This window comes from Lissotriton vulgaris, chromosome 10 (assembly GCF_964263255.1).
Source record: "Lissotriton vulgaris chromosome 10, aLisVul1.2, whole genome shotgun sequence".
In the NCBI taxonomy this organism is placed as follows: domain Eukaryota; kingdom Metazoa; phylum Chordata; class Amphibia; order Caudata; family Salamandridae; genus Lissotriton; species Lissotriton vulgaris.
This window is the reverse complement of record NC_141698.1, coordinates 664661113-664687475: the sequence shown is the minus strand read 5'-3', so window position 1 is coordinate 664687475 and position 26363 is coordinate 664661113. Positions and strand designations below refer to the sequence as shown.

Below are 26363 nucleotides of genomic sequence, written 5' to 3'. Positions count from 1 at the left end.
AGAATGTGCAATGTGCTGTGCACTTACTGTGTTCATTTTCATACACTGGGAAGGATTCACTGGTAGATATTTTCATCAAGGCTGCACCTGCAAGAGTGAGCGTGTCAGGTGTGCTGATTAATGTTCTAAGAGCAGCACTGTCGAGTAATTTTTTTACGAGCACTGAAAGGCAGAGGAAATGTTGTGTTTAACTTTTTTTTTTTATTAGGGAAGCTAAATGTCCTGCAAATTAGTGCATGGCAGAGGATTATGGGAAATAATTCCCTTCCTTTTTCAAAACTGTTAAAATTTTATAATAGAAGTGTTGCAAAATTAGGAATTGTTTCACTAGTCCAAACAAACTAGGGTGTTTTTGCTCCTAGCGGTTAACATCATAGTTGTTTCCAAGAGATAATTGTAAAATGCCTGCTTGACACTAAATGGCATTTTTAGGTTCGGTTATATAGATTCATGTAACTCTTTGGATAAGATCCCTATTTTAAAAACATATTTTAAGAATGTCAGAATATACATGTGGGGGAGGGAACATGACCGTTCATGTAAAATATACTGATACACTATGCAGTCCAGCCAAGGGCAATTTCTAGTACGTGAATTACTGATTAAAATGTGGATGTGAAGCCTTGGTTTAAGAAAATAATCACATGCTGATGTTTCTTCTAAAATATGAATGTGGGAAACATTAACAATCAAAAATAAATATGTATAATGTAAGAAATTAGATGTGTATAATGTGCATCTATTTACAGGCCCCCACTTTTTCATGGTAATTCTTTGCTCACAACATATTTCTAGATGATTGGTAGTGCAACATTGAGCATCGAGAAAAAAATGGAGTGCTTTTTTTAACCTGCTCAAACTTAAGTTAACTCAGCAATTAATTGCATTATGGTCAGTTGGTTGTTGAGAAATTCGAAAGGGCAAACAACTCGGAATCTTAGCACGGATTGTAAACTAAGAGACTGGACTGTGTCCCAGGAAATGGGGGAATATGGTGTTCACCAGGCTAGAGATGTAGTCAGTACTTAATTTGTGCTGTTGGTTGCAGGTGGTGGGTACCAGGACTTATTATTGTTATTAGACTTTCATCTACAGAAAGGAGAAAATGGAAGAAAAGGGAAAAAGAAAGACAGGAAAACTGTGACAAAGTGACAAAACAGTGATAAAAAACCATATGATGTAAAGGCATAAGAAGGAAGGGGCAAGAGATGCACTCAAGGCTAAGCAGCCTTGGTACTCTACATCCACGTCATTTGGTAGTGCTAACACAGGGACGTTTTAAGGTATGGACAAAGGGGGCTCTTGCCCAGGACCCCAGCCGTTCAGGTGGCCCCTAATAGAGCCAGTTATGTTCTGCAAAGAATACTGCACTGATGAACTTGAAACTTTTTTTAAACAGAGAGCGATGCTGTGTATGTTTGTTGCATCAGTAGTAAAAAAAAGGTTTTTACATCAAAACAGGACCTCACATATGAGAAATGGGAGAGTGTCACAAATATTATTTGCAGTAATATTGGTGAGTCTCTGCTGTGTTACAATATTGAAAACATGTCACTAGCCCTGAATATTAAATGTCAACACATTTGGAATTTGGTAGAGTGTGTCTGTGCACTGTCAGTGACCTGGTCAAAGAAGGCATGAAAAAGCTAAAATTGGAATATAAATTCGAAGCTGTTTCCAACAAGGGCACCCAAAATATGTTTAGACCAGCATTCCAAAACCCATAAGATGTCCCTGTGCTAACAGTGGGCTTCTGAGAAAAACTTTGGACCCATGCATTTATGTTTTTTGTTGAGATGGGGTAATATTGTGCTCACCATGCTAAAGCCTTTCGTTGCAAACTAAATTCCAAGGTCCTGATTATGATCTTGGAGGATAGGAAACTCCATCACAAACATCATCCATATTACAAGTTCCTATTGGATATAATTGAACTTGTAAAATGGCTGCCAGGGATATCCGTCACGTTTGTGGCTCAGTATCCCATCGGCCAAGATCATAATCGGGCCCTAAGTATAGTTAAATAGGATGTGATTGAGCGGATATCATAACTTTCTTAGCTTTTTTCAAGCAACTGTGGAACCTCAAGCAGTCATAGCACCAGTGATGGCAGATCCTTCCTTTGTAAAGAGAGCCATCAAATTGAGGTGTACGTTGGTCTTAGAATGTAAACGTAAACAAAGAGCACCAACACCGATATCTTTATTTCCATACATCCACACGATGAATGCGAGTGAGTCTAGTCCAATATACCTCTATTGTGAACTAATAAAGGGAGGAGTTGGTTGCAGCTGCTGCACATACAAATTAGTGTGTAAGGCAGGTTGCCATAGAAATTATGTTTTTCACCGAAAGTCATTTGTTTCCTGTTAACTTTGACGCCTTATAACTAAAACTTGATAATTTTTATTTAACTAACACGGTCAGTCTCCTACATGATAAATTTCACTCCTGCTGAACAAAGGTGAAAAAAGCAATATTAGTTTGGATAAATGTGTAAAAACAAACAAACAATATCTAATGTACACTTGGAATGACTTTAAAGCAGCATTAGGCATTGTACAACAAACAAATTATGTTTTTTTCCTTTTTTAAGGAAGGTAAAAATGGCAGTGTCTGGCTTGGAGGTAGCAGGTCTTTCAACAATTCTTTACATTAAATATTTTTTCATGGCGGCGCTGTCCTGACGCTGCCGGTGTCTCTTGGGACGGTGCAGCAGCTGCAAGTGTCTAATGAAAATGAAATACATTTGCTGTGAATGGGGTGAATTTTGATTGCCTGTGTGTCTGAGAACAGCAATTACACATGCTATGCAGTAATTAGGCAGTCACAGTGTGGCCCTGGTGCCTTTCTTTGTTTGCAGATGGTTTGGGAGAACGGCTGCGTCGTCATTGTCATGCTGACATCCCTCACGGAGAACGGGGTCAAGCAGTGTCACCACTACTGGCCAGATGAAGGTTCGAACCTCTACCACATTTACGAGGTACTGAAATCAAATGTCTGCTTGCTTACTCTGAAGAATGTGGGTGTCAGCCCTGTGAAGAAGAACATTTCCAAATGTGTATAGACCAGTCATTACAAGTGGCCCAGTGTTTGGTGCGATATTTATAGCCTCCAATTAAATCCCACTCTCTGAGAGTTGGAATCGATCAGAAGCATAAATTGGCACTTATGCCACATTTGGGGGGGAATAACGTGGATTTTAATGCTCACTGTACCAAAATCAACATGCTCTAGTAATTACTGGACCTTTTCCAGGTGTTAAATTTCGTCTGGTTGGAGATGATGAAATTTAAGTCGGAGAGTTACACTTTATCGCGATGGTATACCTAACTTGTAAATCTGATCCCATCTCAAAAAAGGGTTTGCGCATGGTTCAGAATCTTACGGGTACTCATAATGAAGGCCTATGTGACAAGTTACAGGCCTTTTAGTAGTTTAAGCTGCTTTTCTAAGATAATCAACACACATTTTAAGTGCTTTGGTTTTGTATAAGGCTCCTAATGCTAGTGATTCATTGCTTTCTACATTCTACTTAGTTACTTCCAGACTTGGCAGTTAAGGCAACGGAGTCACAGAAAAAGAAAGGGGTTCGAGCAAGATTACACACTCTGACCAAGCATGGAAACTGCAGTCCTCCCTCTGGCTTTGTGGTTCAAATCGAATTCAGGTTATTGATTTCGCAGTTACAAGCACAGCCACTAGACTCCATGTTCCAGAGGAAGTGTAGCGTGGTCCCTAGCATGTTTCCAAACATGAGCCATGATAGCCTTCATGATTTGCACAAGTGGAAATATACAAAATTAACTATAGCATCTCTGCATTTAAGCCACACCGAGGATAAGTTGTTACTGTGAAGTCAGTACATGTTCCAATCCCAGAAATGTGTTGCATTATCACATTGGACTGTCTGAGGTTTTAGATATCTGGGTCAATATAGAAACAGGTTTAAATACAAGTGTTTCATTGCTGCGATCAGCTTAGAACGTCTACTTCTCTACATGACAAGTTTTCAAAATTATAATTAGTTCTGAAGAATCCCTTTATGGGAGATAAACAATGGGCAGTGGATTTAGTAAGTCCTATGCAGGCAAATTGCAATTTAGTCAGTTATAGAGCAGCAAAGCAAAAGGCAAGCGCACATGTGCTTTGAGCAAAATATATACACAATCACAAATATATGTTTGTACCTCCTTATTCTTTCTAATCAACCTTTTTGCTGTCAGCCCTGCTCTGTTTCTGCCTTTATTGTGCAGTATTCTGTGATTCATAGTCTTCTGACTATTGTTTGGCCATATACGACTTTTAGTACTCAGTGGGGCTATTTATTTTATTTTATTAGTTCTCTGCAGACGAAATTATGTCTCTGTATAGATTCTGGAGTTTAGATTGGACTTTGTTTCAAAATTCATGATCTCTAAAAGCACAGAAAATTATATTGGCCTAAGAACAGTATGTCTTGAAGCCAACGTTAGAGGATGGCTGGCTTTTTATAGATCTTTCTTGCTGTTACTATGACAGTCCATGTTTTTTATGTATGCTTGAAAAATGCTCATCAGAAAAATACAGGATAGCTACCTCTGTTTCAGAATGCAGAGTCGTCATAGACACACATCCACGTTATGAATGCTACCTTCGTCAAGAGGGCATATTATCTGCATACACAATTCTGGGTTGCCGACTTGATCGGGTTTTTTAATGACAATTTTTAGTTTGAAAATGTTTGCCAAACATTCAGCAGAAAATTACTCAGAAGTTTTGTCAGTACCTTGTTTGCAAGCTTTACTGTTTTAATATCTGACAAAAGGGCACATATTTATTCATTTTATTATTTTTATGTATGTAGTTGATAATCTGGAACCATCCCCAACAGGCAGCTAGAGCGATATACATAGTAAGGGAAGTAACAAGTAATTGCGTTAAGCCTGGTACACATACAGAGGTTTATGTCTCAACAATGATTCTGTTGTAGGTATTGGATCTACTTTGTTTATACCACATAATACATTTGCAAAGAGTCTCAAAGGCGACATGCTTTTTGCTTTTTACAGCATCTGAATTTCAAATAGTAATTGATAAGTGATCGTGGATTGATTGATGTGAGGGCATGGATAGGCTATTTGTCACGAGGAAATAGTGGTCTAATATTGTGAATTTAAAAAAATTCCAGCATGGTGTTCAGGATTGTTAATTAGTTTCGAATGAACACTTCGAGTCCTTTCTGAATAATGTGCTTGTTTCCATTTACAGCCATGCATCCACTAATGTGGCCTTCCTTCATGTTAAATGATTATCTTTTGTTCTGCTTCTGCATAGGTAAATCTGGTGTCTGAACACATCTGGTGTGAAGACTTCCTTGTCAGGAGTTTCTACCTGAAAAACCTTCAAACCAACGAAACTCGTACAGTGACACAGTTCAACTTTCTGAATTGGAATGAGCAGGGGGTGCCTTCGTCTACTAGGTCACTACTGGACTTCCGCAGGTACAACACATGCTACAACCCCTATTTCTTTGTAATGGGGATCCAGGGCTTTGAGCCAATTAAGTGTGTATTCAACACTTCACCAGAATGTTGTCAGCTGTTCCTTTTCTTGTGCTTGGGGTGAGGTCATAAATCATGTAAAGACTACCACACATTCCTAATATGTAAAGGACTAGGGATTTCATATTATCTGCATTCTAACAACTTTGCAAATGATGCAGCAGACAAAAACAAGGGTTTTGCTTTGTTGTAGTTTTTGTGGAGCGACAGAGAATTAATTACAAAGGCAACAAGCACACTTTTAGGACCCATAGGTACAATGGGATCAGAGAGAAAAACAGGTGAGCAAAGAGAGAGAGAGAGAAAAATACACAAACGCAATCACAAAGTTCAATGCTATATGGTGTGTGACACATGAGCCAATTGTGCTTGCTCATTCACATGCTCATGTACTCACAAAGAGAGATATGCAACTGAGATAAAAGATGAGTAAAACTGAATAAATGAAAAAAGCCAACACAAACTGCGGGACGAAGATTAACTACAGATGTGTAAATTAAAATGGCATGGATATCTCATGTAAAACAATGATTCTAAGAGAGAACAAAATATATCACAGAAGATACAAACAGAAATTTCGAGAATGGTAAGTCAGAATGCTAGATGCATACTAAGTATTGTAAACTAAGTCAGAAGTTTGGGACTGAATATGTCATATTATGGAAATGATGAGGAAACTGATACATGGAGATGAAAATGAGACCAAATAGGTTAGAGATGTTTACTGTTTGGATGGGAAAACAACATAAAAATACATGGAATTTAGAGAAATGCCGAACATAGGTGGCATTAGATTATGCAAGTGTGGGCTTCGGAGAGCGGAAATTGAAAAAAATACATGAGACAGTAAACCAAAGATGACACTTGAATGAAAAGACTGATATTAAAGATGTTCAATGTCCTAATGTTTTTGCAATTGACAATTCTATAGGAAGCATGTGCCATATGTTTACTTTTTTCAAACCAACCATGTCACCAGAAAACAATCTATGAAACAAATTTTGCTAGTCTCACAATCACTTTGTATGGATTTATGGAGCAATAACTCTGTATCTCCCCTACTCTGTCAACTTCAGCTTGTGTCTGCCAATGTTGCAAATAATGTACTCCAGTAGTTGATTTTGATATCCACAACTTTATTCCTTCGATGTTAACAAATAGTCAACCTTCAACATATGTTGTCGAGCACTATTGCAGGCTCTTAAAAGCTTGTATGTGGAATCAGAAAACTGTTTCAGCACAATGAGTTACTGTTTATAGACACTTGCCCATTACCCATGTTTTTCATTGGAGATGTACTAGTGGCTTTGCAGGGTGTTTGAGGCTCTTATGCTACATACTATTATCATTTTAGGATCAGTTATTTATTATGTTGTAATGGGGCCACTTGGAAAATTGATTACCTTTACCTGGTACTTTATTGATAGGGAGCAAAAGGATGCTTCTAGGTATCTAGTTGCCAGAAACCCATTTTATACTTCTTCCTTTGTAATAGCTAGAAGTAGTAATACATCTTAGCCGCTTCCGTGCGGCGCCAATACTTCCCCGGTGCTGGACATTCCAGAACAGGGTGCGGTCGTGACGGAACCATTCTGTCATCAGCACAGCTCAACCGTGACTGATGATGGAATGGTTCCGTCACCAGCATCGAAGGGGTTAGAGTCATCTTTTTCTTTGAGCCATCCGCTACGTATGAAGACTAATCATTTTATGGAGAATGTTGTTTGCCTACGTTTACAAGTGAACATGTAAATATTAAACAAAATGGCAGTTAAGGTTGCAAATTAAAACTGAAAACAAAGACTGAAATTCAAGTTATGGTTAGTACTGCAATCCAGAACTCGATCAACAGTCATGCAAACCGAGGGCCACACACCAAATGTAATGCTCATAACCTCACCCTTGATGTGACTGATGGAATTACACCTGTGATAAAATAAATGTACTTACAGTTGATTAAATATCATACTACACATCACACTACAAAAGGGACAACTTTGAATGTAGTACTAGTTATTGGTTTGAGCATGCATTGTTATTTAATTGAATTTTAATTTAGTTTTTGGTGTAAACATTGAGAGATCATATGCATTGCATTTTTGTTTGTGAGTTATGGTTTGTATGGTTGTTGTGTGAGTTACAGATTAGCGTCCTAACTATAACTTGCAAATTTCAGTGGTTTTTCAATTTTAATTCACAGTCATAACTGCACTTTAATTGTGGTGCTTAAGTGAATTTCTAAGGGTTTTATTAGCATGTTAAATTGTTTTAACAAAAGCTAAACATAACTGCACTTTAACCATTGCTTTTTCAGTAAATTTATTTTTTCATCTTATACCATGTGCAACCTAAACCCATCAATGATGGGCAACTTCTAGTGTGCACATCTGAAGGTGACCAGGCCATGAGACCAATGCACCACTGTGTGAAAACCCGCTGCGCACAGGGCATAGTGAGCTAGACTTTAGGCTAAACCTTATGGTCAACCCACCCCTGGGGTACGCTCTAACTATTTTACCCCTGGCTTTGTGCGGCCTTTGACTTTACACAGCAGGGATTGGTAGTTAGGCCAGTAATGTGAGCAAGGTCCTGCACCCAAATTCTGCAGTGGTCTGTAGCTGTGTGGTTGTCTCATATTTACTCCTGAAAGCTAAACAGTATTGTAAATCCTTTCACTTGCTACTTTTATTGAATATTCCCTCTTTAAAAAACATTTTCTTCAAGCTAATTACCTCAAAATAAGCATGCAGCATAATATGTAAAATGACAAATGTGTAATATAATATTGGCAACCCAGCGTTCTAGAGACATTACCTCAATTACTTATGCAGCATGGTTATAACATTGTTAACATTAGAATTACGTTTCAGTAACTACAATGCATTTACATTTCACTGCAAATGAACGAATTATCTGTCAATGTCCATATAAGGATTTTAATTCACTGAAGCTTACAATTTGTGAGCTGGTGTTTGACCATTTTAAAAAAATTCTTTTTGCAGTATTTTTGCTAATAGAGCTACAATTTTGTTTTGAAGGATGAATATTGCATTTTTATTTGATCTGATCTAGTTTGAAAATGCAATCTGTGTAATAATGAGAAATGTAAAACAATACACTTATGAAGATTAGATTTTGAGGAAGCCATGATGACAACATGTTTTTTTAATGCAGTACTAATTATGATCCCTATGCAACCCTAATCCTTAAACAAATCCTTACACTAGCCAAAACCCAAGTCTCCCTTTGACACAATACTAATCTCCACTCTTTCCAAAGATGTAATTGTCACCAGAAGTATAGCTCTGATCTATGATGAAACGTTACACTAGCTCAACCCTAACCCTAACCCTTGCCAGAACAATAAACCTAAATATAACTATAATCCATCTAAGCCACACCCCTTACCTCATTCACTAATTTAGGCATAACCCTTAATACAATCATATTCTTAATCCCATCCTTAATTTATTTTATTTCTCTTCCTGGTACAAAGCCAACAATGCTTAAAACATAAATGTAAAAACGATTTTAATGTTATTTCTTCACAATGTAAAAAATATATATAATTTTGTTTCTGCTTTAAATTTTGTAATTTTAGTTATCTTTATTTTGCATTTTCCATTTTCACATAATGCTGTTTGTGCAGTGAGGACAGACCTTTGAATAGCTACATTCAATGCTTGCTGGTGCAGGGCACTGAATGAAAGATCCATTCAGGATCAGGAAATGTTGAAAGGAATGAGTCCATGGGAGAGTGGGCTGGCCGTGAGGTTTCGGAATGTATGTGACCCATTGCACTTTTATGCGAAAACAACACTAAAAACGGTTGGGTACAATAATACACAAAATAATTTATATGTGAAGGCTTCTGCAATTTTGTGTCATTCGCAACAAAAGAATAACAGTGATGTTCATGTACCAATGAGTATTTTTAATGCACTGCATTTATATTTGAACGTTTCTCAAGCCCATAAGAAGCATGTTTTACAATTTATAGGAATTCTCCTATAATAGGAGTCAGTTACTATCCTGTGCAAAGGCTTTGCTTAAAATATTCAACTACATTATGCAATCTTTGCTTGCTGTATGCATCGGCCTTTACTAACAGCGATCACGTTAAATAATGGAGAAATTCTGACAGCTAATTAGCGGTTGCCAGTGTCATTTTTGTGATGTTGCAGCTAGTAATATGAGCCCAGTTGCATAGTCACAAAAGTGATCATTGGAAACTGTGACACTGCTGCAGGGGCAATGTGGGAAAGCCTTATTCTGAGCCGCTAACGACCTATGCTTGCTGATGGGCGCATGCTGACTTTCCGCCTCAATGAATCAAGTGCTGGTTTGTATCACTAACCATTCTTGCTCTGTTCGGTTCGCTTCTTTTTTTGCAAATCTGTTTAACATGTGCCTTTTGGTGAAAGATCATGCTTGTCACTTGTCTTAGGTATTGCTGTACAGATTTCAGAAGTTGGACCAAATCAAATGTTTGTCCAAAACTAATAAACTAAAGAATGTTAAAATGAAAATACATGTTGCCAATATTGTACATTAAATCAGTAAAACAGGTTAACTTTCCATTTGAAATATCTCATGCAAATTCTCTAGAAACTACAATACTTAAATATTGATTGCATAGCCTAATCATAAGTGTAGTTGTCAGAAATAGAACTGGCATTGGCTATAAGAATTTTTTTAGCACTAAAACCCTATTGGCGATTTCATGCTTACATTTTCGATCTGGGGTGCATTCCTATCACATTTATAGAGAGATATTTAATGAATGGAATAGTTGGAAATACACAGATGGATGTCACAGACAAATCAAGAGGACTATCTGTGTATTTCCTAATTGGGAATGGATTTCAGTCTTTGTTAGTTTCCCTGAATTTTAAATCTGAAATTAATTTCTCTTTTTTATACGGATACTTGCTTCTTAGGTTCAAATTTAATGTGTGAAGGATGTTGTGATTTGAAAAATGTTACCCAAACCAGCATTTCAAAAAATGTATAACTAGTTTAGGCCAATGTGTTTTTCCTACTGCGAGTTTCGTGAGCATCGCCCACGTTTATTGAATGTTTCTATGACAACAAATTTTACATTTGGCATGCTATCCATCCTTTCTGTTGTGTTTGTTAAAATGATCTACTTGTAAAAAAAAAAAGTTCCAGGGCCCAAACATTTATTTTTTTGCAGCCTGTCATCAGAGTTTCAAAGTATCTCTTTTTCTGAATACCTGGGCTGCCTAGTTAATTTTACCTCATGCCTCTTTCATTCACCACATATTCCACCGCATTCCTCTTTCGTCCACCTCTCCACACTTCCTGTCTACTTTTTTTATACTCATAATCTCTCTACCTTTTCTGCCTCCTCTCATTTCATTGTTTCCCTGCCTTTCAATTTTTCGTTCTTTCTCCCTTTTCTGCCTTTTTCTGTCTTGTTCCCAGTAAAAGTGTGATGTTGAAAAATAAGTGCAGGGCCCCTAAAAAGAGTGCTGTGACCACCACCTGCAAACATCAGCACCAATTAAGTATTGTTTACTTCTATGTGTTTCTATTTTAAGCCTAAATAGAGAGTGCCCAGATGTGTAATGGAGCAGTTAAGAATTACTTTGCTCGTGTTCCCCTTTGAAATGTGTAGTATCTCCCCTAAAATGTTTCTGCCTTCTGCTTCTGTTTGTGCCTTGATTTGAAGTTGAAACTGGTCACTAGGGGTTTTGAAGGTGACTAAGCACTTCGCAACTTATCATTGAAAATTATTTTTGCTAGTTTCTAATACAATTTATTTGTAAGTCGGCTACGTTGACTAATGGTTATCTAGTGGGTAATATTATCTTTCAGAGTACAATATGTTAATTTTATATTGAATTGTGTGTGGTGCATAGCTCACTCTAATTCCAGTTATTGTTTGCCCTTGGTACTAGGATGTGAATACTAAGTAGTTTTATATCCTTCTGATGAAGGTCATTATAATGAAATAAATACCATCCTCCTTGGTGAATAGTATTTTTATTTAGTGGGGTCATGCTTGGGCAGAAAGAAGTAATAGAATGCAAACAGTCTCCACACTGCTAGTGCGAAAATAGCTGAATGGCTGTGTCTTTATCATTTCCTTCCAGCAGTGAAGTGCTAGGTGGATATATTTCCACCAGATAGAAATGAATCAAAGAATTTGCCCATCAGAGCGAGTGGGGCATTGTTGCTGCCTTACTGAAAGTGGATTTGGTCCCAAGTTACCACTACATATGCCAGCAGGTGGGGGATGTCACAACTTCTGTTACCTGCTTTCACCATCTAAAATAGGATCAGAAAAACGCCAATGTCCATCCACCTGCCCATCACCAAAGGCCTTTGTATAATGTCTGTATCCATTTCGTATCTGAGTTTAATTTAGATAGAGCAGTATTTGCCTGGTATTCCAGTGGGTCTTCGTTATGTTTCTTACTATGAACTTCCCATGCCAATACTAAATATACGCATGTGTTTGAAACAGTTACATAATGTGTTTGCACAGCAAATGCTATGATAGCCTGTATATTGTTGCTCAGTGACAGTTTCCCAATAAAGGAGAGCTTTAGGCATTGTTAACAAAGTGATCTTTAAAATTTGAAGATTCTCTTTGCAGGCACACTTTGTGTCTTCATGAGTTATGCAAATGCAGAGCACATGTTCAGACTCTACTTTGTGCACTAGAAAAGTTATTTTACCTTTTGTTGTTGGCAAGTAACTGTTTGTAAAAGAGATTAATTGACATGATATGTTTTGAGCTGTACTATTTAGGATATTACTGATATTCACCTACTGATGTCTACAACCTTTGAGATAGCTCAATATGCTGCAGAATGTTTGAGATCATACTTCCAAATCAAGTTTGACAATCTCACTAGCTTTAATTTGGGTAATAGAGTTAACTAGTACTTGCAGTGATACAGTGCTTCAATATATCCCTGGCAAGTACTCTCACGTATATATGTTTTTATGATAATAATAATAACTCTATAACTGCATTTTCACATAAATATATTTTCTCACCCAGAGCAGAATAGCTCAGAAAAATCAGCTTAGTGGGATAACTGATCTAGAGAACAATCATTTTCAGGCTTAATCCATTATAATGTAGCACTGGTTCAGTACTGATCTGATCTAGACATGACCACAATCTATTTTACGCAGAATAGGGGTGTTCTCCATATTATGTTGAGCTCCATAATTTTGAATACAGGGGCCGCTGATTTTATGTGTGCAAGCTTGACAGACTGCAGGTGCACCCTTTGAAAGTGTTTTTCTCACATGCCTCTCTCCAAGTAAGTGACCTAAAATCCAAATAGACCACTAATGCTCTTTTAGGAGCACTAAAACTCGGTTTAAAGCATGAACTTAAAGCTATGATGTGTCACCCTGGTCTTTCTCTCTGTCTCTTAATCCGGTAATCCTCTCGCATTAATTTGAAGTGTACCGCAAACTTTAATAAGAAAATATGAAAAGTGCATGTGACATTCATTATCCCATCTCAAAACCCCCCAACCAGGGGTCAAAACATGTAAATCATGTTTCTCTTAGGCATGTAGTATACCCATTCGAACATAAGAAAGCACACCTCAGTGAATTGTTTGTCAAAGTATATCTGTTAGTGCACACCGTAGCTGCAAATTGTGTATACCAAGCTGTTCCCCTGGTACACAACGTGGCAGAATTTGACATTGTGGTACATTTGCAATAAGATGGACAATAGGGATAGGTGTTGTAATATGCCCCTCACGTGCAGCTGTGGGGCAAGATACTACTTTAAGTTTTAATCCTTCATTTGTTTGTGTTTACCTTTTACAGACACACTGAAGTTCATGAATACTTGTTAAACAATATGTCTGGCCAGCAATTGCTCTGCTTTTTACCTCCATCTGAGGGTGACTTTCTTTTTTTAGGAATGTTTAGTGTCATACACATTGAGCGGGACTTTATATATAACTTCAGTGGAACGCCACAACTTTTAGCATTTCATGTGAGTGTTTGAATTGGCATTGACATGCATTCTGAATATATATATTAGTGTGTAAGGTATTATATAAAGTGGACCAGGCCATAACGGGTATCAAACCATGCATGAGGGTGGACATGTGAAGCAAAATAATATAAGCTGAAGTAACATAAGATCTAACTGGGGGCTAAAAAGGACACTTGAGTGTGCTTATGCAAGGTAATTTAACAAGGCCAGATGCATGCAGTCTAAATAAAAAAAGTAAACACACTTTAATGAATGTTACATTTAATGTAACTTCTTACATTGAATTTCTACGCAAATGTACGTCCCTTAATTCTGACCTGGGTAATATATTGAGAGAGAATTCCATCCAATTTCCTCTGGGTAGTTGTAGAATCATCTTGACCACTTACATCTCATTGCCCAATTTAGAAAACGATTCATCGCACTCCCATTCCTGAAAGAAAGAGGTTCCAGATCCATGTGTACCTTACAGGAATTCTAGTAAACAAACAAAGAAAAGGATTTTCAATCAGGTTTCCTCTACTTTTTTTATTTAAGCATTTAATATTTGCAAATGAATTGCAAGAGGGGTATCGCCCTAAAGTTGGAATTCTATGCTTTATTTAGAAGAGAAGACTGCAGTGCATCTGATTAGGAATTAGCACTAAGATCAGTATCTTTACATGTAGTCATTTTCTGTGGATTGTTGTTAGGAACTCATTGCACTTAGGAAACGTCTTTTTATAGCTAGAGCTAGTGTCAGTGTCCCTAAGGTACTATTTGCTCACTGTTTTGGTTTAATGACAGTCCTTGCAGAAATAATAGTCATACAATACAAATCAGTACAGCCAAAGGTTACATTGTATAAAGTATTGGCAAAGGGAATTCTAGAAATAATAAGAACCTAGTAATGGAAACTACTGCTCAATGTCATCAAACATAAACAACAGACTAATAGGTGCTAAACCTAATAGCCTTAAATTAAGGGTGTGTTGTTGAATATCTTTATAGCCCTTCAACAGTGCAAGGTTTTCTTGAAAAAGAAGAGTGTTGTTTTAGGAGTGGTAGGAAGACGCTGAGGGACGGAGCTCTGTAGAGATAGCTGAGTTTAGTTCTGCTGAACAAAGGTCCCTTTCTTGTATTCACATTTAATTCTTGATGATGCATTGAGACATTATTGCACTTAGAAGTTAGCTGTTTATGCTTTTTTGCACATGAAATATGTGAATACATTTTTACCTTGGTTTGGTATGTATAGTTGAATCATATTACGCACTCCAAACTCAGAGCTTGATTTTGATTCCTTTTGTTATTCAGATGGGGTTGGGAACTGGATCTACTGACCCTATTGCAAGTTTCAGTCTCCAAGGAACACTGCAGGTCAAATGTTTTTCACCTGGGTACTCCAGCTGCTAAAAATAGTCAAAATTTACAGGGAAATAGCAGATGTGAAAAAGACAGGGTGGAATTTGAATGGAATTACTGATTCTCTGGTAATTCCTCATTTGTAAGGGAACCCTTAGGTACACTCTCCTGTCCAACAAAGGGCAGATCTTTGCTGTCAGGTCTGTATAGAACTAGAGTTGATTATGTGCAAACAACAGCTGACAAAAGGGGTGTCTTGTTCCCTGAAAATACTGCCAAATTGATTACTTTGACAAAACAAGTCATTGGTCCTTGTACTGGTCCCTAGCAAAGCTTCATTGAGAATAAATTTGCTACTCAGCTCACTCTGCGGAATAGCTGACTGTGATGGAGATTCTTTTACTCTGACATTGTTGCAATAGCTCGTGTTGAAAATTAAGTCACATGTCCAATGTAATTCAGTTTGTAGGCACATATGAAATACTTAAAAGAAATTTTACCCATATTTATTGGTTATTTTATGCCCTTAAGTGACACCATCAGGGATTTCCGGAACATAAGGACCAATACTGCACTGAGTTGGATAAAGCAGAGTTGCCTAAGTAAATATCTTGCAGTGATCAGTGGAGTTGTCTATCCACCTTCTAGCAGGTATGGAGCCTGATTAAGGATACCTTAGGGAAGCTTCTTTAACTGACTTTTCCCTCTCAATGTATAAAACAAACAACCTTCTTTGCAATTGAGGCCCAATTTGGCATTGCAAATTTAATGGCAAATTACTGTTACTTCAAATGTTGTGGGATTCTTCAGAAGGACTGAGGACTGGTTTGGTCTGGGAACTTTATAGGGATGTTACACAGGTAATCAGGGCAGCAAGTATAGGAAGCCAGTTTTGATATAAGAATAATATTTATGCACATTTATATCTAAGTTATCATTAAACAGCCATACTTGTAAAAGGCATTTTTTAGGTATCACCAAGTCCTTAGTAGCAATGTGACGTCAAACTGCCAATGCAAAGAGCTGTCCTATTACTTACCGGTAATCTTCATTACTCTGTGTCCTGTTGTCCTCATCCCCTTCAGACTAAACAAGTGAGATCATCTACCTCACCGACACAAAATAATATGGGGTTACCCCCTACCCCCCCACTGGGAGTACATTACCGTACTCTACCCAGCATGCCTCCTGAACCACCAAGCCCAAGATGACGGCCTGGAAGTCCGGAAGCGAGGGAGGAATGCTATGAAGGGAATGAGGACAACGGGACATATAGTAGTGAAGATTAACTGTAAGTAATAGGACATTAGCCCCAGGTCCCTCCAGTCCTTGTCCCCTTCGTACTAAACAAGTGAGAATACCCAAGCAGCAACCGGTCATCATCCCACAACAAACCACCAGGACACAGAGTTAGAGCAAACCCAGCGATGAATTGAAATACAGCAGAAAAAGAAAGAAAGGGGAATCAGGGCCACACAGCTCGAAATACCCCCAAACCAAAGTTAGCATCATCTGCCAGAACATTTTGAATACGCTTATGCCTAACAAAGATATTAGCAAAATCTCAAGTGGCTGCCGTACAATTCTCAGAAAGGGACACCCCACGAACCTCCAACCAAGAAGCCGCCACCCCTTTGTCGAATGCCTCTGAACCCCAGCCGGAGGAGGGGAGCCCAATAGGCAGTAGGCCAACATGATGACTTGCTTTAGCCAACAACCAATGAAGGAAGTGGAAGCCCTGCACCCCCTGGAGGCCACCCAATAGGAAATAAACAGGGAGTCAGAGCCAAAAAAGATGAGTACGGTCCGCATAGATCCGCAATGCACGGCAAACATCCAGCAAAGAACTGGAAAGATCACCACCATCCACCTGCCATCAAAGCCCCCAACTCCCCAAGGGGCCTAGCCGAAGTAATAGCCTTCAAAAAAACAACTTTGAAAGTGAAAAACTTCAGATCAACCTCCTCCAAATGCCCAAAAGGCGCAGCCACCAAACACTTCAACACCAAAGGGAGGTTCCAAAGAGGAAAAGAAGGCCAAACAACAGGATGCAAAATGGAAAAACTGCGCAACAATGAGAAACCAGGTCATCCACATCAGGCAGATTCCCCCAAGGGGAATGGAAAGCCTGAGTAGCCACCCAATGGGCCACAAAGTGGAGACAGACAGACCCTTCTGAGACCCCTCCCAGAGAAACTGAAGTACATCAGGCAAAGGACAAACCAAAGGAGACCATGCCAGACCCAGATACCAAGGCTCAAAGTTCCCCCAGTGAAGACCGTAGGACATAAGAGAAGACGGTTGCCGGGACTGCTGAATCTCCAAAGCTAAATACTTGGGGATACCCCTATTCCTCAACCCCTGCCTTTCAACCTCCAGACCGACAGACGAAGACTCCGGAGAGACAATATCGTAGTGGACCGCAAGGGACAAAGGGAATGGGAAGAACCAAAGACCCTGAACGGCTAACAACTTCAGAGTGGGAAATCACGACCGGCTGGGTCAGAAGGGCACCACCACCTTCCAATCCTCCATCACCAGCCAAGACAGAAACCGAGAGATCAAAGCAATGGGAGGAAAGGCATACAGCAGCCAAGACTCCAAGGGAAGGTCAAAGCATCCACCTCCCAAGACCCTGCCTGAGGTACTCAGGAGCAAAAGCGGGGAAACTGAGCATTGAGCCGGGAAGCAAAAAGGTCAAGATAAGGATGACCAAACCTCATGCACACCATACAAAAGGCCACCGGAGTCAATGCCAACTCCTGGGAGGCATGGAAGTACTGACTAAGGATGTCCGCCACTCCATTGTCTACCCCGGATAAGAGCAGCCACCAGAGACAAGATGTGCCCCTCAGTCCAGCAAAACAATGGGGACACCACAGCATTCAGGGACTTGGACCGGAAACCCCCCTGGTAATTCAAGTAGGCCATCGTCACCGTGTTGTCCGAGCCGAGACACAGCAGACAACTCCCATCAATTCGAAGACCGCCAACTATCCTGAAGTGACCAACGACCCTGAAGGAAGTCTGACCCCAAAGTCGCCCCCCACCCCACCGCATTAGCATCTGTCGTGAGGACAGCTGGAGGGGGGACTGCAGAGTCCGACCCCTGGTGAGATTGTCTAACACCGTCCACCAGTGCAGAGCAGGGAGGATCAAGAGAGACACAGGAACCAAGGGGGACAAATCGTGAGGCAATGGATCCCACCGAGCCAACAGGAAGGACCCACGAGGAAGTTGATGGAAACGCCCCCAAAGGCCCCGTGAACACCGTAGCCACCATCAGACCCAGAAAGCGCAACCAGAGATGGGCCACAAAGGAACGACCCTCCAGAAAACAATGAGCAAGGGAGCTCAAGGTCACTGCCGAGCCACCAGCAGGAAGACCCAATTCAGATCAGTTCGGAAACGAGCCCCTATGAACGTTAAGTCCTGAGAAGGCACCACTTGACACTTGGGAAGATTCAATAGAAACCCATGGGCCCTCAATGCTGAACTCACCATCTCCTGATCCTTCAACAACAGATCCCTGGAACAAGCATAAAGTAGCCAATCGTCCAGGTAATGGTAAATCAGAACACCCTGAAGATGAAACAAAGCCACTAACAGCGGCACCACTTTGGTGAAAACCCTGGGGGTCCACCACAGGCCGAAGGGCAGGACCTGAAACTGATAATGCCTCTCCCAAAGACGAAACCTCAGGAATGGACGAGACATGGGGTGAATTGGGACATGATAATAGGCGTCCTGAAGGTCCAGGGTGCACATGAAATGACCCGGGAGAACCAGGGGAATCACCCGCTGGAGAGTCTCCATCTTGAATGGGAGATGCAATACAAATTTGTTCAGGGCCTTCAGATCCAGGACAAGACGGAACCTCCCCTGTCACCTTGGGAACCAGGAAAATTGTGGCATAAAACCCCCAACCCCTCTCCACAGGAGGGACCACCTGCACCGCCCCCTTGTACAGCAGAGCTTTGACCCCCACCCAGACACAGCTCTGACCTCTTGGACAGACATGACGGCCAGGGAGTTGGATGAACCCCAGAGATTGGAGGAGGATCCAAAAATTCCATGAGGTACCCCATCCTCACAATGTCCAGCACCCACATATCTGAACAGGAGTTCATCCAAGCTGGAAGAAAAAACGAAGCCGACCTCTGACCAAGGATCCGACGTCAGCCGTCAGGTAATCAGGAACGAGGCTTCGCAGGAGGAGACTTCGCTTTCTGATCCCGACCTTTACCATACTGGAACCGGCCCCTGCCACGAGAAAACTGCCTGCGAGAGGGAGGATGGAAGAAGGACTTGGGCTTTGAAGAAACTGCCACAGAGGCAGGCTGCTTGAATGAAGAAGAATGTTTCTTTTCCTTAAAAAGACGATGCAGTTTGCCCTCCAATTCTTCCCCAAAAATCATGGTACCCTGAAAGGGAAACTGCAGGGCAGTAGCCTTCCGGGCTGAATCTGTTTTCCAGTCCTTCAGAACCAAATTGCAGCCCTCCACCACACAACCCCCGCCAGGAAGGGCCAAGGCTCTCACCATGTAGAAGGAAACATCAGACAGGAACTCCAGCTCAATATGTTCCAGAAGCCCTGAACAGTCAGTAGAATCATCCATAGATCCGTACAGGGACTTGATATCCAAATTAAGTGACTGAGCCACATAAGTCCCATAAATGCCAGCCCGGAGTGCCAGATGGGAACCAGATAAACCTTCTGTAGGGAAGGGTCCACCTTCTTGTCCACAGGAACGACCCACCAGACTTGCCACAAAGTAATTTATGGGAAGTGAGTCAGGCAAGTATTTAGCCATATCCTGAAGAGGATAGCATTTCAGTGGAAAGTAAAGTCCTGTAGTTTATATATCCATAAAAGTCAAAATGTTGACTATTTTAAAACAGTGTGGAGGTCTATTGGGGGGAGTGCTAACTGGAATGCATTATACATTAAACATAAATCCCATTGAGTGTCACACTTATAATCAAGGAAAAATTGAACAAAAAATTTTGAAAAATATCACAATTTATTATGGTAACTCCCTTTAGGGTTACATTCTAAATTAAAAACATTTATTTAAAAAAAGGGTTAATTTCATCATAAAAACCAACAAAGGTAAACATAAAACAGTCAAAAAGCAAGAGTTGACGCGACGTTTCGGTGGCTTTACAATGGTTGCACCTTCATCAGGACGTTTGGCAATATTGACTTGGAGTCTCAAAATTGAAGACTTTAATGAAAGAAAGACTTCTACATCAATTGGGTCTTGTTCTATTGAGTTTCTTCTGATGATACTGGGCCTTTTCAGATATTGTTCTGCTAATGTATCGGCACGGAGGAGCCACCGTAGTTAACTTTGTGCTCTTTAATGGATTGACTTTGTAAATTCCTTCTTCACATTGGAATCACTAATGATGGAAAATGGGAACACATAATAGGTCTTTGTATTTGCTCTGGCGGTGATGCGGTGGATGATTAATAATCCGATGTCAGGGGGTCTGATTCAATTCCTCCTGCTTTTTGGCCTGATTTTATTAATTCGGCCTCCCTGCTCCTCCACGTCCGTGTCTTCATTGGGACGCGGAGGAGCAGGGAGGCCGAATTAATGAAATGAACCTATTCTGTGTTCCCATTTTCCATCATTAGTGATTCCAATGTGAAGAAGGAATTTACAAGGTCAATCCATTAAAGAGCACAAAGTTAACTACGGTGGCTCCTCCGTGCCGATACATGAGCAGAACAATATCTGAAAAGGCCCAGTGTCATCAGAAGAAACTCAATAGAACAAGACCCAATTGATGTAGAAGTCTTTCTTTCATTAAAGTCTTCAATTTTGAGACTCCAAGTCAATATTGCCAAACGTCCTGATGAAGGTGCAACCATTGTAAAGCCACCGAAACGCCGCGTCGACTCTTGCTTTTTGACTGTTTTATGTTTACCTTTGTTGGTTTTTATGATGAAATTAACCCTTTTTTTAAATAAATGTTTTTAATTTAGAATGTAACCCTAAAGGGAGGTACCATAATAAATTGTGATATTTTTCAAAATTTTTTGTTCAATTTTTCCTTGATTATAAGTGTGACACTCAATGGGATTTATGTTTAATGTATAATGCATTCCAGTTAGCACTCCCCCCAATAGACCTCCACACTGTTTTAAAATAGTCAACATTTTGACTTTTATGGATATATAAACTACAGGACTTTACTTTCCACTGCATCTGCTCCCCTCCCTGTGTATATAGCCAGGGGAACCTTCCAAATATATATTTCTTGAGGATAGCATTTCACCATGAAAAGGGGATACATAATGCAATCAGGGTCCTTCTCTGTTAAGCACCTCCCAGATATATGGATGGACCAGAACATCAACCGCTGCAGGGCTTTCGAACTGGTGAAGTAAGGAAATCCCCAGAAGTGCTTGGTGAATCATCGCAAGGATACCCCACATTCGACTTCACATGTTTCAACAAGTCTAGCAACATCTCTTTGTCAATATATTTGCCCTTCAGATCATCACCCCCCAACCGCTCATCCTCAGAAGCAGAGGAAGGAGACGGCGGAGCCCGACCAGAGCTCTTGGTCCTAGGTGCACCACTCATTTCCAGCAAGGTCTCCTTAACGAGATGTTTAATATGGGCCTCACTTTCCTCCTAATGCTATCTTGAGCAGGCAGGAGATGGAGAAAAAGAAGAAGAAGAAAAACCAGATGAAGATGATGGGGAAGAATCCACATGCCTGCTCTTCCTGGCATGTTTTCCTATTGCCAAAGTTGGACCTCAGGGCAGGTAATACCAGTAACTGACCCAACAGGGAATCTGCAGATTAGCCAGCAATGCAGAGTCCTGAAAAGTCCTACAGATAGAGAAGCCCAACCGGCAGTGCCCCGACAAGAACCCTGGGCACACTGAACAGCAGGCAGACCTCTTCAACCCTAAGAAGGAGACGGGACACAAAGTGGACCTCCCAAGGCAGGGACCGCAAGTAGCACAACACAGCTTCTTCCAGGACTGAAAGAACAGCAGGCTCCAACCATGCAGTAGCGGAAATTACAGCAACAAAAAAACGCTTGGCGGTACTTACTGACGGGCCGGCATGCACCCCACGGCACCGCCACCATCCGTACGTGAAGAGGCACCTGACTTCCTGCTCCAAACCCAGGAAGTCACGCTAATTCCGTACGTAAGCACTCCAGCCACCCGACGTGCCGCCGGCACTCCGTACGCTTACGTGCAGGCTCCAACTATGGAAGACTCAACCAGGAGCAGCCGCACCCCCGGTGTGCCCCGCAACCCAGGTGGCACGACAAAGACACCCTCAACAGGAGGAAGCTGTGCCGGAAGACAACGAAATGCAGCACATCTCCCAAAAACACCTGGTACTGCAGAGGACCTATCTGTCGGAAGACAGAAAAAAGAACAGGAGGCATGCTGGGTAGAATGTGGTTATGTACTCCCAGTAGAGGGGGTGTACCAGCATGCCTTGTTTTCTTCATTCTCTCGGTGAGCTAGATTATCTCACTTGTTTAGTATAAAGGGGACGAGGACTGGAGGGACCTGGGGGTGATGCCCTTTTGCTTACAGTTTTGGTTAGAGTTTTGTCAAACGTGTTAGAACTGTGTGTGTCTTTTTCCACTCATTTATCTGCAAGTTATTTTGCTTGGGTCTCTTTCACACCATCATGCATATATAACTGTTTTTGAAGTTCCAATTTTCAATATCATGGCACATGATTTTGTCGTTGAATTGAAACAAAATCTTAAACCTGATGCTTATTTGTATGTTCATGTTTTATTTCAGTCCAGTTTTTTCCGCTGTAAGTAACGAAAATTGAGAAATAACCAATATTCATTGTGCTTGTGTTGCAAATTTGTTAACTTAAATTTGACATAGTGAAGCGAAATTAATTGAAATGAAAGAATGGAATGGAAATGAATATCTGGTAATCTTCTTGTCTAATAATTTTTTTCCTTAGATTTGAGGATATACAACACTATGGGCCAGATATAGGTAATTTCTATTTACCGATTCCTAAATACCGAATTTTACTGATTCGGTATTTAAGAATCGGTAAATAGAATGTAGGTAAAAAATATGTACATTTTACCGATTCAGTAATATTCATTATTACCGATTCGGTATTTACCGAATCGGTAATAGGCGGAGCATATTCAAGGGTGGCAGGGTGTCACATTGACCCCCTGTTGCACCCCTGAATCGTGCATGTGTGCACATGTGGCGCACATACATGTCTGCCACATGGCACTTTTAAAAAAGCGCAACATTACTTTTTTAAAGGTATTTGCTATTTACCACCAACTTGTAATTGGTAGTGAATAACGAATCCTTAAACCAAAAATGCACTCACTTGAGTGCTCCCTACATAGGATTTAAGGATTCAGTAATTTATCGATTCCTTAAATTAAGGAATCTGTATTTTACCGATTCCTTAAAATAACGAATTGGTAAATTCCCGAATCCTTAAATCCAGCCTCCTACATCGCAAAGGGCTAAATACCGGTCGGTAACAAGAAATTTACCGATTTGCGGCCGTTACCGACTGATTAGCCCACCTACATACTTTTTTCAAGTGACAAGTGTTTTCCCAAAAACGTAGATCATTACGAAATATGGGCAAACAAAAGCAAATTTGCAAAAGATGTGAAATCTTATATGTTTTTGGTCAATTAATAAGATGGAACTTCAGTTGTATGTTGAATTAAAACAATATAGACCCATTCACCATAATTAGCGATAGATTCACTGTGTTAAAATTCACACCTCACAGTATGGTATGTACTTTTGTTGAGAATGTATTCATTATAATCAGTGCACAAGCAGATAATACATAACATACATTTTTTCACTGGTAAGCATTCAATTCAGCTCCAGTGATTCTGCATTAAGTTAACTGCAGGGCCCTGTAGAACATTATATTCTTTTGGAGCTTATTATTTTCTTTTGGGGCTTATAATTTTCCAGCACATGCCCATTTATGCATGTATGCAGGTTGTGGTACTTGTGTAGCATGAAGCTAGTGTGGAAGAAGCTGTGAACAGAAGCATGAGCCCTGGGATCAATACAATCATGTAACAAGAGGCAGAGAACAAGCAGCTCTAGTGTGTAGAGGTAATCATCCTTGAAGTGTTGTGCTTTCATTTTTTCCTTGAATCTCAGGATGGTTGGAGCTGGTGTGATGTCACCTGGCATAATATTTCAGAAATGTGGGAACATTGATTGAGAAGGCATGGCTTCTATTTCTTTCCTTTTTGGACATTGTTGTCTCTGGTCGGTTGATTCCCTGGGTCCAGGAGTGCTTCTGTCTAGTTTAGGTAATTAGATTCCTGGTCAGGTAAATTGTGTGTTGTTTTTGATGGCCAGGAAGCAAGGGTTGTTTCTGAAATTGATGGGGAGTGCATCATCAGCTACTTGAAGAGTCACAGTCACCATGCTGCAGCATGGTCTAAATCCCTTTTTGTAATCATTTAGAAGATTAGGCTTTTAGATCTGCTCCTGCAGCCTGATAGGACCAGCTTTTTCAGTGATTTTGTTATTGAAGTTTCTCATGCAGGGCAGGGCAGAAGTTGGTGAGATTGTGTGGCTCCAAGATTGGTTTCTTCAGCAGACGGAAAATCTGTCCTGTTTTCAAGGAAGGTTCATTGATTGAGGAGGCTGTGGTGATGTTGGGAGGGGAATGAGCAAATATCCTTCTAGAGGGTGCAACAAAGGGTTTGCAGTATCAATGTGAGATATCATTTATTGATATATGGACGAATAAACCAGTCCGGGAGAGCATTGATGCATTGTTTGATGCCTCTGAAGTGTACTTTGCTTCTGTTGGTCACTTAGTTGATACTAGCCCCGTAGAATGTGGCCTCAGTTGTGATGATGAGGCATCTGTATGCAGCACAGAGTGTTTTGAGTTAGATATGTCGTCTGGGAGGTTGTGTATGTCTCAATTTCTTTACTTGTCGGTGTATGGTGTCATTGTAAGATGTGGTGTGAAGGATGGAATATTGGCTGTTGAAGTGATCGGTCCAGCATCAGGGCACTGGGGACTTGCAGAGGATAGTGTGAAAGGCTGATAGGACGTGGTTGAGCAAGCTGTCTTTGATATGGGTTAGACCTGTGATTTTCTGATTGATTTCCAAAGTCATGAGGAACACTTGGATAGATTCCTTCATTGTCTTTCTGACCAAAAAAATGTGGGGTAGGTTGGCATCTCGGAGACACTTGGGGGCTTATTTACAAGTCCCTTGTGCTGCTGGTGCGTCACTTTTAATCAATATTAAAAGTGGCATACCAAGGCCACAAGGGGCTTGTAAAAAGCCCTTTGGAGTGGGTGTACTGAATGAAGGCAGTGATGATGAAAGCTGAGATTTCTTCTACATAATCTATTTGGGTCTGGGGCCTCTATAGATCAGAGACAAAAGCTGTGTATCAAACATTGGTGTACAGTGGTTGGCATTAAACTGAGGTGATCAGTTGTGGTGCTGCTTAATTTCATCTGTAGGTTGAATATCATTGGGGAAGACGAACACATTTTATTGTACATTTATTTAAATGAGACACTCCGTTGAAAAATATGCATATTTCTAACAATATAGAGTGAATTGAGCTGCAATCATTTAGGACTTAGTTGCCAGACATATTTCAATACTTTTTTGGACTTCTCGGCTACGTTTTTGCATTAATTTCTAATAGTTGATGATTTCAGGCCTACAGGGCAAAAAGGGCCAGTCCCTAGAGAATGCACAGTATAACCTAGTTGAAACTAGGGAGTTATGTTTGGTGGATCTAAGTTTGCTGGTAGGAGCAGGAAAGTAGCTGAATAGAATGTTGGAGAGAGGATTGGTGCAATGCATTCACTACTTTGAATACTAGCTTCAATAGCATTACAAAGTCTTGTTTTTTGATCATAGAGCCACCCAGCATGGTGTCAATATGGGAAAGTGGGAGTATACTTAGGTACCTTGTGCAAGCCTTTGGTGGTGAGGATTAAGTGTTAAGTGGGGCCAAGGTATACTGGACGAGGTCCACTAATAGGTTGCTACTGTGTGCTGAATCCAAGCGAGTTGTTGGTTATTTTAGTTGGTTATTTTAGCTTGTTATTTAGCTTGCTTATGTTCAGTTTGTAGCAGATTAGCCACATCCCAGGCTGTTCAGGAGAAAGTTGATTGAGTAAGTTAGATATATGGGTACTGATAAGAAGAGAAAGCTCCTTAGTTTTAGATTTTTAACATGAGGAACAACACTGCCGTCCAAACTTAAAAAACGTTATTTTTCCCATGAGCCAATGTGCCCCGGGCTTCCTCATTCAAGAATCCAAGGTCGCCTTATTTTCTTCTACTTGGGTTATCATTGAACCTACACACTTTCTACTTTCAACATATGGTGAAACCAGTGTATTTGTACATCTAGTATTACAAAGACTGTTGAGGCAGTTTAGAAGGTGGGAGATTATATGTTATTAAAATG

General features: G+C 40.3%; 1 protein-coding gene across 2 annotated transcripts in view; it reads left to right on the top strand.

Annotated features, from left to right (window-relative positions):
- Positions 1 to 26363, top strand: part of PTPRN2 (protein tyrosine phosphatase receptor type N2) — a 2289968-nt gene that overhangs the window by 2189416 nt on the left and 74189 nt on the right. For both annotated transcript variants that reach the window (XM_086941498.1, XM_086941499.1), the window contains 2 exons: positions 2864 to 2983; positions 5317 to 5483. Coding sequence is in view for 1 of the 2 variants with exons in the window: in XM_086941499.1 (XP_086797625.1) it covers positions 2864 to 2983; positions 5317 to 5483 (287 nt within the window). In the remaining variant the exon portion in view is untranslated. The remainder of the gene's footprint in view (positions 1 to 2863; positions 2984 to 5316; positions 5484 to 26363) is intronic.